The 14,062-nt window shown below is 38.6% G+C and overlaps 1 protein-coding gene across 1 annotated transcript in view; it reads left to right on the top strand.

Moving 5' to 3' along the window:
- trip11 (thyroid hormone receptor interactor 11) overlaps positions 1-13,764 on the top strand; it is a 29,250-nt gene extending 15,486 nt beyond the window's left edge. The window contains exons 13-21 of the mRNA XM_083886643.1: positions 1,271-1,464; positions 3,171-3,334; positions 3,546-3,649; positions 3,760-3,859; positions 7,666-7,747; positions 8,284-8,398; positions 9,916-10,038; positions 11,082-11,217; positions 11,786-13,764. Of these exons, the coding sequence (XP_083742769.1) occupies positions 1,271-1,464; positions 3,171-3,334; positions 3,546-3,649; positions 3,760-3,859; positions 7,666-7,747; positions 8,284-8,398; positions 9,916-10,038; positions 11,082-11,217; positions 11,786-12,003 (1,236 nt within the window). The 3' untranslated portion in view covers positions 12,004-13,764. The remainder of the gene's footprint in view (positions 1-1,270; positions 1,465-3,170; positions 3,335-3,545; positions 3,650-3,759; positions 3,860-7,665; positions 7,748-8,283; positions 8,399-9,915; positions 10,039-11,081; positions 11,218-11,785) is intronic.
- Positions 13,765-14,062: the final 298 nt, after the last annotated feature.

The raw sequence follows: 14,062 nt of genomic DNA on the forward strand, positions 1-14,062 counted from the left end.
TTTTGTAACTGTCGGCTGTGGCGTGCGGCAACTCTTCATTTTCAATGGAAGGCTGGCCGAGCAGGTCTGCTTGTACACACATTTGTATACATTACAAATAGACCATGGCTTTTGCCGTAGGACGTGAAAAAAAAGAGGGGGATCGCTTTGTTAATGGCAAAAGAGGAGCCCATAGAAAGAGTGGTGACCCAGGGGGAAAAGCCCTCCTGGTGATTCTGGTGGATTATGGGATGTTTGTCCTAATACTTTAAACACAGAGAGAGGGACAGTCATTTTGAGACCAATGTAAGCGAGATGCGGAAAGTTGTTGTTTACTACTGTTGCTAGGCAGCGGACGTTTACTGGCAGTACAAGTTGAATATTTTGGTTATACGCCCACTGCCGTTGCAGCGAATACTGCTACAAACAACGCGCTGAATGCGTGCGAGTATAAACCAGGCTTTAGGCTTTTATGTTCAAGCAAGCTTTTAGCTAGGATTCTATTTTAGAGGGTGTCCCTCCCCTTGCCCTCTTGTGGGGCATGCCTGTCTTTTGAAAATTTGAGGTACAAATGGGGCATTCTGAGGCTTTATCTGAGACTCATGAAGTAAGGGCAAGCAACTAAAAATGGAAAAAAACTGAAAAACCAAAATTAATTATTGTGCCTTTTTGTAACATTTATTTATTTATTTATTTATTTATTTTAAGTCAAGCAATTATAGTGGGTGCCCCTCATCTCATGCAGGTCTTTTTTTTTCTGCGCACCGCCTTAATTAAACGTGTTGACAGATTCTCAAGAGAGCACTTTTCATTGTTTTCACTCCGTGGTCTCATTCTTTCTGTAGAAGACGCTTTAGCGCTGTAATTAAGGGAATAACAGATGCATCAGATGAGCCGATCTCGTCTATACCCGTGCGTCATCACAACATTGTTTCAGTGGTTACCGGGGGAAACGGGAGGAAAAATATGGCATCTTTGGGGCGTCCTGCCTAAAAGTAGGGCATCCAATTTCTTATTATTTTCAGTACAGGACGCCCGGACGCCCTGCTAGCTAAACGCCTGTGTTCAAGACACATTCAAAATAAGTTTCTACATCAATCTGTTTAAATACATTTATGTAAACCCCAAAGTACTAAATATTACCTCAAATTCAAACACAGATTGCTTACAGTATATTGTGGAGCTTCCCTCAATGTGTTTATTATTGTGTTGTTAAAACCGCTTCCTGTGTGTAGTCATTCTGTCAGATTTCATGGATCAACACTTGACTGTGTTTCTGTTTCCTTTATAGCTTCAGCACACGCGTGACAAAGAGCAGCGTCTCAACTTGGAGCTGGAAAGGTTGCGTAATCACCTCTTGGAGATCGAGGACTCGTACACGAGGGAAGCTGTTGCTGCTGAATACAGGGAGACTGAGCTAAGAAGGCGTGTGTCAATGCTGGAAGAGAAACTGGCTTCTTCCTCAAGTGCTGTGGAGCATGCCAGGTTGGCGAAAACTAATATGTGACACACATGCAACAGTTTAATTTTAAAAATAACTAATTTAGATGCACAAACATAATCTTTAGTGTCAGAAATTTACCAGCAGAGAAACTAAGTACTGTAAATAATTTAGAAACGATTTTAAAGTAGCCTGACTGTTAAATTATTGGACTTCTTTTATCACTATTGAGTGTTAGACCTGTGTCTTTGTTCTGTCTGTTTGCATCCTTTTCCTTTCCTTTCTCTATGAGTCACTAGATGTTATTTTCCTGCGTAAAGGAGCCCCTCAAGGCTCTGTCTTGGGGCCTATGTTGTTATTTGGTATTTTGAATACAGTGCAGTGTTACAGTTGTATCGGTTATACTGCAAATCTCAAATTTAAAGAAGCAGTAATGTGGTTAAGGTCACCTGCAGAGTGTATTTAATTTAATAATCTGCCCTTTCTTTTTATGTTTTAAACTGTCTCTATTTTAGTTTTGTTTGTGGCCCCTGAACGTTTTGCTGTTAAAGGACCCCTATTGTGCAAAATCAACTTTTTAATCTTTTAGTACTTATATTTGGGACTCAGGGGGGCCATACCAGTCCCCAAAATGTGAAAAACAAGACTCAGTCATGTTTTAGTGGTTCCACTTTGTGTAAGTATAGGCGATAAAACGTGATGTTTACACCTCCCGACCAAGTGGCGACAGTGCGTACATTTCACCGTGAATGTTGGCACCCCGCCAGGCAGAGTACTTCACAGCTCCACCGTAGCTCCCCCTAGTCATTGTGAAATACGAGACTGCAGGCGAGGGAGGAAGAGCGGAGCACAGCGGAGCACAGTGTTTTACACAAACTTCCAGCCTCAGCAGATTTTTGTGCCCAGTGGATATATTTTATTTATGAAAAAAATGTTCACAAGCTTCACAAGCCCTTTGTTGTTGATTGTGTGTAAATTCCTATGCTGGAGGGACACCTTGAACGCACCAGTTAAGTGCCTGCAGTTAGCGAGTGACATGTGTGGATCAATAATATGAAGAGCATGTGTTTGAAAGCCCTGCAGAAAGATGTAGATGTCCTACATTTCTTCTCAACCAAAGGTTGCCTTTCTGTCGTGTTTCCACGTTCTCTCCTCGTGTTGTTGATCCACACACCAGTTGGAGCCGCAGTTACACTGGTGCGTTCAGGGTCTTTTTCTAGCATGGGAATTAATATACACGCCGCACCGCGCGGCGCATTAATCGTTTTTCTTTGATTTTTTTATGATCGCGAGAAGCCAAAATTGTGGTCACTCTATGCATTACGGTGAAACGCAGTTACAACGGGTAAACGGACATTACTATGGGGTATATGGAGCGGGGGTTGTGACGACGCTGCATGACAATAAGTGGCGACACTCCCCTGGAAGCAGTGGATGTGTATTTACCTGGGTCCCATTCACATGTAAATGATCAGGCACAAAACCGAGCGTTCTGAAAAAGGCTGTTTTGGCAGAGTTATTGAACTGCTATTGTGCTTCATCCTTATGATATTTTGACTAAAGCATGACACAGACATGTTCATTAGGGCACCAGGACCTAGTTTAACTTGGGTTAATAGGGTATAATATGGGACCTTTAAGTCTTTCTACCCACCATTAATGAGAACTGTCTTGCGCCAATTTTGAAAGCAGCATTTTATTTATCTTGTGTTTACTCCTGTGTTTTCACTTGTCTTCCTGCTGTCAACAGCCAACAGGCCACCATGCAGGTGGAGTCTCTGCAGGAGCAGCTGAACGTTGTGGTGAAGCACAGAGATGATGCACTCACACAACTCCGAACATCCCAGGAGCAGGTCAATCAGTATGCAGTGTCGCTCTCCAACCTACAGATGGTGCTAGAGCAATTCCAACAAGGTGAGTTGGCAGTCTTCAACTTTATTATTGGCAGCACACTCAGTACACACTTCGATATTACAGCATTCAATCTTTTACCTTGTATTGTAGACTTGTAGATTTTTGACCATGTACTTTAGAAATTAGATAATCTGGTGGCCTTTAAATGCAGTTTGTTGTTAGTTAGAAATTAAGTTTTATATTAACAGTTCTATTCTCTGGTCACATTCAGAGGAGAAAGCAATGTACTCAGCAGAACTGGAAAAACTCAAGAGGGAGAAGGAGGAGTGGAGGAAAAAAGCTCAGAGGCTTGAAGACCAAGCGTCTGCCCTTCAGGTAAACCGATCAATAACTGATCAGAGAATCCATTCACTTTATTTATAGCCAATATTAACTGTCAACAGCTAGGCCTTAAAGTACATATTTTTTGATGATTTATATTTCAGTTGAACCTCGACGAGGCCAACACTGCTCTAGATTCAGCGTCTCGTCTCACCGATCAGCTCGATCTGAAGGAGGAGCAAATGGAAGAGCTGAAGAAACAAGGTGAGCCAACGTCTACACAAGATTTAAGTCTTTTATTCTGTTTTCCTAATTAAATTCAGCCCTCAAGTTTAACAGCAAAATAAAAGTGTTCTCACAAGATTGTATAAAAACAAATGTCTGTCAAGATGTTTTATGTCCGTTTGGTTTTTAATATCATAACCTGACTCTACATCAGGGGTCACTAACGTGGTGCCCACGGGCACCTGGTAGCCTGCAGGCAGCCAATACGGTGCCTGCGGGCTCACTTCACTTCACCTCATATGCATGTATCTATATGATCATTCAGTAAAATACCATTGATGTTGTTTATGAAAACTCATAATCGTTAAGAGTAAGCACTAGAATGAATGTGTATGCAGTTGAATGCATAATATTAATCATTTAAATGGTAAAAAAAAAAAAAGGTAGCTCTCGGTCTCAAAAAAGTTGGTGACCCCTGCTCTACATCATTATTTCAGGTACACCCACCATCCTTCAGCAGCTTTAAAAACATTTTTTTTAAAAAACATTTTCGCTTTTTCCCAGGGTCATATTTTTCTATTTTATCATTCTTATCAAGGGCTGAATGGCAGACAAAATAAGTGAAACTACATTAAAAACCAGGGTTCCCTCTTATCACCCTCAGATATGACCTCACAGCAAATTCTCAGACATTTGTTTAAAGCTGCTGCTTTGCTTTAATTTACACTGGGTCTATTAATAGTTGATTGTCTAGGAGAACAAGCTGAAACATGGGCTTACACTGTGGCATTCCTGTTTTGTCAAAAAAAATCACAGAGCTGGCTGTTTTACATTGAACCCACAGAGCTGAGAATCTGATCTTTACGGTGGCCCTGAGAGGTCAGAGTGCTGCAAATATCACACACAACAACACAACACAACACATTAAGAAGAGCACACTGCAAATCCCACAACACATTAAACAATGTGCTGCAAATCCCGCAACACAACAAATTAAGAAAAAAACGCTGCAAATATCACAACACAACGGAAGTGTTTCCAGGGGACACTTGAAAGAGATACACACCCGTCTCCACACCTGCAGGCAGGAGGATCTCTCTACAGCAGGGGTCACCAACGTGGTGCCCACGGGCACCTGGTAGCCCGCAGGCAGCCAATACGGTGCCCGCGGGCTCACTTCACTTCACCTCACTTGCATGTATCCGTATGATCGCTCAGTAAAATATCTTTGATATTGTTTATAAAAACTGATAATCGTTAGGAGTAAGCACTGGAATGAACGTGTATGCAGTTGAATGCATAATATTAATCCTTTAAATGGTAAACAAACAAAAAAATATTATATGGTAGCCCTCCATATTGTTTTTTACCCTTAAGGTAGCTCTCTGTCTCAAAAAGGTTGGTGACCCCTGCTCTACAGTAAACAACTGCGGTGAAGCTATGGTAAATGCATTGAAATGATCCCGAACTAGCAAACAGGCAGGATTAGGATATTTGTGATATCCAGGTGCTGTGACAATACACTGCTCCATAATTTCTGGCAATGCCTGATGTATCTTGGTAGAAGACTACTGACAGAGTGAAGACCATTCATTTTTACTCTGTGAATCTACAGTGGTATGCAAAAGTTTGGGCACCCCTGTAAATTTTCATGATTTTCCTTTTATAACTCATTGGTTGTTTGGATAATAAATGTCAGTTAAATCACATAGGAGACAACCGGTGATATTTGAGAAGTGAAATAAAGTTTATATGATTTAAAGGAGGTCTGCAATAATTATTTCAACACAATTAGGAAGTTTCAAGAAGAAAGACCAAGAAAAATCTCAGATAAACAGAGGCGAAGGATGGTGAGAACAGTCACAGTCAACCCACAGACCAGCTCCAAAGACCTACAACATCATCTTGCTGCAGATGGTGTCACTGTGCATCGTTCAACTATTCAGCACACTTTACACAAGGAGATGCTGTATGGAAGAGTAATGCAGAAAAAGCCTTTTCTCTGCACCTGCCACAAATGGAGTCGATTGAGATATGCTAAAGCACATTTGGACAAGCCAGCTTCATTTTGGAATAAGGTGCCGTGGACTGAACTAAAAAAAGAGTTATTTGGGCAAAACAAGGGGCGTTATGCATGGCAGTAAAAGAAAACAGCATTCCAAGAAAAACACTTGCTACCTACAGTAAAAACAATCAAACCTGACTGGACTGGAGATGTTTTGTAAAGAAGAATGGTCCAAAATACCTTCTGCCAGAATCCAGATTCGAATTGAAGCGTTTAGAGGCTGTTATTTCTGCAAAAAGGATGCACAATTTTTTTTCTTTTGTGGTGCCTAAACTTATGCACACGCCTAATTTTATTTAAATAATTCTAGCACACTTTCTGTAAATCATATAAACTTAATTCCACTTCTTAAATATCACTGTGTTTGTCTCCTATATGATATATTTAACCGAAATTTATTCAAACAACCAATGATTTATAAAGGAAAATCCACTCCTGAGTGGATCTATATATACATATATATATATATATATATATACATATATATATATACATATATATATATATATATATATATATATATATATATATATATATATATATGTGTATATATATATATATATATATATATATATATATATATATATATATATATATATATATATATGTGTATATATATGTATATATATGTATATATATATATATATATATATACACACGTATACATATACACACATATATATATATACATACGTATATTTATATACGTGTGTATGTACAGTATATATATGAATATATATATATATACGTATATGTGTGTGTATTCGGGATGCAACGGTACAGTTTTCCCACGGTTCGGTATGTATCACGGTTTTTGGGCCACAGTATCGGTACAGTATCGTTATCTTAATATAAAACTACTCAGACTAGCAAAGGCAATATTACATTGTAAATATACTTAAAAGCACAGACATAATCACACCACAAACTTTATTTAAACAATAGTGCACTATCAGATCTAATTAAACAGCAAACATAAAACCACACAAATTAAAAATAAATAAAGTTTAGTGCAATCCAACAAAAATAAACACAATTTTAACCCACTCACAGAAACTACAACTACAAATACACCATGCTGCTCCAAGTGAAAGAGACGGGTGATGACGCTTGCTCTGGGTGGCGCTGTAGAGCGAGTGTCGAATATCCAACTTCACTGCGCTGCATAACAGATGCTTGCACACCGTGGTTTGTTTGTTGACATTCATTTTCTCATTCTCATCGTGGTCTACTCTGAATCCTAAATGATCTCACGCAGCGGACTTGTACGAAAGATGGAGCCGCTTCAAACTTCCTTTTTTCAGAGTCTCGTTCACTCGCGCTGATTGACGCTGAAGGAGACATGAACAGAGCAGCGCTGAGTCATGTCTCTGCTCCTGAGTGGACTAATCACGCAGCATTGTGTATTTTAATACATTTTGACGGACTGAAACGTAACTGAAATACAGAATACCTTTGTATCCCTAGTGTGTATATATATATATATTTATATATATATGTGTGTGTGTGTGTGTATATATATATATGTGTGTATATATGTATATGTATGTATATATCTCATGTCTCCTTTCTCCTAATTGTATTAATTGCATAACCTCTGTTTTTATTTATTCAGTGTGGACCAAAATGATTGAGTTGCACTGTTATATACTCATATACTTTCTATTACATTTTAATAAATAACACTTTATCCAGATGGTCTGAAGTCTTTTAGGAATTTGCAGAAACACCTTGAGAACAACCTTCAGTGTTAATCAAATAGTGTGTTTGTGTGTTGCAGTGGACGTGAGACAGGAGATGTTGGAGGAGGCTCAGAACAAAGTGATGAATCTTCTGAACAGCACTGAGGGGAAGATTGATAAGTAAGTTCAGCCCTGTCACTGTTTGGAGTATCAGACACAATTAATTAAATACTAATGTGATTTTTGTCTCTGCTCTAATCATCAAAGTTTAAAGGTATTTATCTCTTTATTTGGTTATTTTTCAATTGAAAGTGGTGATTTATATGAGTAAATGTTCGTTTACCTCTTTTTTTTTTATCCGGAAAAATGCTTTAGCAGGTTAATTTATTGTCACAAAACTGAATCCAAAGCTGTCTTTCTTGGCTCATAAAATCTTGACATTTTGGAGAAATACGGTTTCTCCCTGGACAGCAACAAAAAAAATATGTGCATCATTGCGTCATCATTAAGTAAGTGCTCAGTGATGAAACTGCTACAAATAAATCACATGTGCCTCCGTTTCCCAAAGGTAAAGCAGTATTCAAATTAAATTCTTTTATTTTTTTGGTTTATTTTTTTTTTAAGGTTTTGCAGCTGTAATGAAAAACAAGATTGAGGCTACGTTCGCTGAAACCTGGAATTACGTCACACTCATGTTATTCATGGTCTGTTTCCAGAGTCCTGATGCGTAACCTGTTCTTGGGATACTTCCACACTCCTAAAGCCAAGCGTGCTGACGTGCTGAGGCTCATGGGAAGTGTTCTGGGTCTGAGCCGAGAAGACGTTGATAAGGTGAGAGATTTCTTGACTCGTATTCCAAGTATTTGCTTCAGAAATCACATTGCTATGTGGCAGTTGGTATAAATATTAAAAAAAAAAAAATTAATTGCAGTATGACATTTTTAAACCATCACTGAGCAACGACTGTGGCTTTTTTCCATATTCTTCCAGACCAATAAACACAAAAATACAACCTCTGCCTTGTGTCGTAACATTTAAATCCTGGCTAATGTTGTATATGGGGTGGAAAAGCTCTTTGTTTGTTTGTTTGTCTATTTATTTATGTTTTCTACTTGATCTGTTTTTAGTTTAGGGCTGTCAGTTTTTTACTTTGACTGTAATAATAACAATATTAATAATAATAATTAGAAAATAATAATAAATAATGGAAAAACAACCCAAAAAACCTGTAATGTTTCACCAATGTCAGTCACAGAATCTGACTTGGCACAAAGACTAAAAAGAGGGGCAAACAACCGGTCTGATTCTAGAAGCTAGCAGGTTTGAATCCGACTTGAGTCCAAGTCTCAGATTTACAGCTCTACAACTGCTTCAAAACACAATAGTCATCATGAAACCTAGCCCTGGTGGCAAAACAGATTATTGTCATCAGGAAAAGTTCAAGTGAAAAAGTTTGTATTTCAGCATGAACCCATAGTTAAAACATTTTAAAGATGACCTGTTTATATCACACAATCATCAGAAACATCCAGTGCAGTTCACTGAAAACAGGAGGCAGATGATCTGCTGTGGTGACTTGATTCTATTATCCACATGGTTCTATCTGCTTGTGACGCAACAGTCCAGTGTCTAACATGTCCTTAAGAGACTATCAACTACAAAACTCATTGTTCAACAGAAACTTTGAACTTCAGCAGCCCCTGAAAGTCCTCTAAGAACGATAAGTATTTTCTTACGCAGATCTCCTGGCTGGAGCCCTGTGGGACTCTATCCAAGTAAATTACCCAACACTCTTAAAGGAAAACAGATACATTGCATTACAACTTCACATAAGACCAATTGTTATTGTGATGGAGGTCATTCCAGTCTCTTTTTTTCCTCATCCTCTGTTGGTGCTATTTAAATTTTCCACTCAGCTCGTGGTTACAGTCCACAAAATCAACCATTCTTTCAGATTTGGTCTTCATGGAGCAGAACTTACCCCCCACTGTAGTGCCTATACAATCAGAATCTTTGATCCATACATTCATGGCATATCGAGCTGAATCTGTCAGCTGATGATTCGGGAGTTAGAATGACAGTGAATTATAAAGCCACAAAAAGAAAAGTGCTGGTCCATGAGTTTTTACTACAAAATAACTTCCCTGAATGTGTCCTCATGCAGTAACGAACCAAAACCAATTAACAGAAAAGAGCCTAAATGAAAAGTCCAGAACAGAACTGTTGCATTTTTTTGTTCAAGTGGCAATAATTACTTTTGTAGATGAAAGGAAATGTTTTCTCCACTTCCTCTGAAAGTTTCGTAACCTATGGCTTCACTTCATTTGTCTCACCTTTTGTCTGTCCAGATGTTGGAGGAGGACGTACAACGAGGTCTCTCTGGATGGATGTCAAACTTGCTGGGAGGCAGAGGGCCTCAAAGTGTCCCAAACACTCCAAACAGACCCACCAGTGGCCAAGGGCTCAACTCGGTAAGATACACAACATGAATGTTCTTCTACTTCATAGACACAGTTTGTATTGTTGTATCTGCCAAGGAGTTCATGTCTTTGTTTATGAGCAGTAAACTCACTAAGTAAAGGACGGATTTTGATTTCATTTTCTGGGGGTGTAGGATAGCCCAATGAAGACTTTGGTGGTCACCCAGATTCTTACTCAGAATTTTAAAGCTATAGTGGGTAACTTTTAAATATAAACAAATTACCACTACATCCAAACCATTGTCAGATGAGTCTTTACACTTTCACTATGTATGAAAAAACCAAGGAGCATACACGAAAAGTTTCAGTAGTGGATTCTACTGCCACAAATAAATCTGGACATACAGTCATATTTTAATTACCTGCCCATTTTTGGCTTCTCACAAATGTAATTGTACAATACTGCTCTGCAAATAGAACGTAAATCAAACTAAACCTTTCCTGAACAGCTGCCCGATTATGCACCTGCATGTGTCGATAACAGCTGCTGCTGTTTCCTTTAACTTGCAGCTCCGTGATTTGTGGACACAGTCTGGTCAAGTAACGCAACATTAAAAGACGACACTGTTTCTGTAAATAATGTATATCATTTATATAATATAATATATAATGTAATAATATAAATACAAATGCACTGTTTTATAAAAAAAAATATTTTCATTGTCACAATTCTCATTTTTAAATAGAAATGTAACCAAATCTAAGCCGCGCATAACATGATAAGAGATGAGTGCATATAGTGGTCTGTCACTCTGGTCTCAGGACTCTGGTTTCAAAGTGCAATTCCTTAACAGTTGAGCTAATAGGGGGTGACACGTGATCAAGGTAAAACATTTTGTCCAAGTCTGTCCCTGACCATAAATAATACATTATCAAACCGAAGCTGCGGGCTGAGGGCCGGATTCTGGACATGCCTGCTCTACAGTAATTAGCTCTAAAAACATTTGTTTTCAAGTTGTGTTACCTCGAAAACTGAGCGCACTCACAGACCTTGTAAAAACTAAAATTTTACACCATCCTGTTCTTTGTTGCAGTCTTTCTCAGAGATGTTTGTAAAGTTCCTAGAGATGGAGTCGACGCCCTCTCTGCCTGCACCAAAGCTTCCGGCACATGAAATCAAGTCTTTGAGTGCCCCACCTCTGAGAAGAATCAGCGGTGTTTCCAGCTCAGGTAAAAGACCCTGTGATTTTTGTGAACTTGCTTAAACTGGCGAACTGTCCAGGGTGTTACCCCGCCTATTGCCCTATGTCAGCTGAGGTAGGCACAGCACCCCCCAACGACCCTCATGTGGAGGATAAAGCGGTAGATGATGGATGGATGGATGGAACTTGCTTAAAATAGGTGGTTAACATCTGTGGTGTTTCTCCTTACTTACTTCATGCTCTCATATTTATTCCATGCATTTGAGATTTTCTCAACACACCGTCATTCATTAGGCAAGCGTCAGCCTCTCAAAACACCGCACTCAGGTTCTTACCCCCGTCTTCCTCTTCTGCTTTAAAGAATGAGCTCCATCTCAGGTTGTAACATTCCACGCATCAAGACCAATGATGATTGAAGCTGATATTAGCCCATTTTTGTCTGCATTGCAGTCATTTTTACCCTGAACTCAATTCAGATCTTAAAACCTTTAAAAAAATCAGCATTAAACTGTTTTTTTGACCAGTGGTAATGTTCATTTCCTTCAATCCCCACACCACATAGACTCATATTTAAATCTAATCCTCTCTCCTCTCAGGATCTGCAGCCTCCCTAAAACGATCTGGTGATTCCAACCCCTTCCTGGCCCCTCGCTCTGCAGCGGTGCCTCTGGTCAGTGGCTCCAGCTCCGGTGGCTCCGGCTCTAGTCACCTGCTAATGAAGCCCATCTCTGACGCCCTGCCCTCCTTCACACCTGTGCCGGTCTCTGCGGAGGCCAGTGCTGGAGCCGTGCTCAGAGATTTGTTAAAGCAGTGATCAGACGACGACAGTTAGACGCCTTAAACTCATCTGAGACAGTTTTACACTACACAGCCTGAGATATTTGAGCAGGTCTGCTCCAAAACTGCTGCTTTATTTTACTTAATTAAATTTTTTCTGATAAAATAAAATTATGACTATTCATCAAAGGTTTAATATTCCCTTTTTGGGATTTTTTTAAATTTTTTTTTTATCAGTTATAGTAGCAGTTACTGTTCTATGCAACACAGTCCCCCTTTACACATAAGTAAACCTATAGTCTACATTATTGCAAGGTGTTAATTAAGTCCATAGTGTTTACACACAAGAGGGGAAAGTTCACTGAAGTGACTTCACAGGAGTGGGTTGTTCAGCTTGAACACAACACTTAACATTAGAGCACAGTGGAAATATAGTTGCAGAATGACAATAATTTGGTTACAGAGAAGTAAAATCATGGTAATACAATGGTAATTTTTATAGTACTCACCAAGTATTAGCTTGGTTATAGTGGTTAAATCTATTCAGGACTTAAGAAAGGGTGAATTTTAACTCGGTAATATAGTTAGTATTGATTTTGATTCCCAAACATTACACTGATCGTGACCTATTTCACGATTTTGTAATATTGTCCCCATGTTATCACACTATTATCATTGTTATTACCAACTGATAATTGCACCACAAAAATGGTGTTATTACCATGATATTACCTCCCGATTTAGGGTTGCAAAGTGGCAGAATATTCCTGGTAAATTTCCTAGAAACTTTCCAAGGGAACTTTAGTTTGGGAATTCAGGAAATATTCCAAACTGGGAACTTTGAAACCATGGACATTTTGGATACTTTAAAGAAACTGCATTATATAAACAAAAATTAAATCAAACAATTTAAAAAGAACATGACAAGGATTAATTTGTGAGTAGAATGTTATCAATGCTTAAAAACAAAAACATGAATGCTAGGTAAAATATTCCAAATTTACTGTTGATTCCCATGAAAAGTTTTTGCAACCCTATTCCTAGAACAAATCTATTACCCTGTATTTACTGTACTGCGATGTTAAGTGTTAGCAAATTTACTTTGTTGATTCTCGACTACATTTTGATTCCTTATTTTCATTCATGACCTTGAATCAAGTTCATCGTCACGTCTTTGCAGGAGCAAAGATCCTCCCGTATCCACCAACATTCATCCCCTCTAATCTCTTTATTTCCTCAACTCTTTTCAACAATACAGTGTTGTGCGTTTCTGACCCAGAGCTTTTCCCCTGAAGCCTCTCTCCTTCTGAAGCAGATTCATGTGGTTCACTACATCTGTTCAAACCATAAAGACTAAATCTCGTCTCCTCCAGACAGTCAGACTGTGATATGCAACAAGCGTTGTAATTATGGCTGTGACTGCAGACTGTGGTTGATCAGAGGCTTGCGCCTGCTACTATGTAATATAGTACAGTACTATTATATAGTTATATATATGTAAATGGGTGTTGTTTTTTTTCCCTATTTATAGGCACAAAGGAAGTTGTGGAAGTGAAGTGCCTGCATTTTTTTGCTAATCAGATTAGTTGTAAAATCAGGATTGTAAATGGTTGATATATAAATTATATATATTATATATTTACAAAATGTAAAAAAAAAATGCACATTAAAAAGAGCTGGTTATAGCTGTAAGGTGAGCTACATTTTTGTACAGACATCAGTCAGCTGCCTCAGCAAAAGGAATGTTACAGGGTTTTGTTTTTCTTCCCCAGATTGATAAAATGTAAAAACTAAATCCTCAAACACTGTAAAAGATTTTTTTTGTCATTGCCAAAAAAAAAGGAGTTGAACTTGGATGCTCTTCGAGATTTAATTACCTGTGGCTTAATTGGATTTTCAGAATCAAATAAAAGTGCTTGTCCTGACCCCGCACTGGTGTTGTCATTTATTTTCTGTTCAGTCAAACCAGATGTGGCTACTACTGCGTAGTTTGCCGTGGCCGCGCCAGATGTTCAGTCATTCAGATGTGGATGGAGTTAAAGAGGAGGAGGGAGGATGTTTGGATCTGTGGAAAACAGACAAGTCACTGTGTTTGT

This window comes from Microchirus variegatus, assembly GCF_963457635.1.
Source record: "Microchirus variegatus genome assembly, chromosome: 3".
Classification (NCBI taxonomy): domain Eukaryota; kingdom Metazoa; phylum Chordata; class Actinopteri; order Pleuronectiformes; family Soleidae; genus Microchirus; species Microchirus variegatus.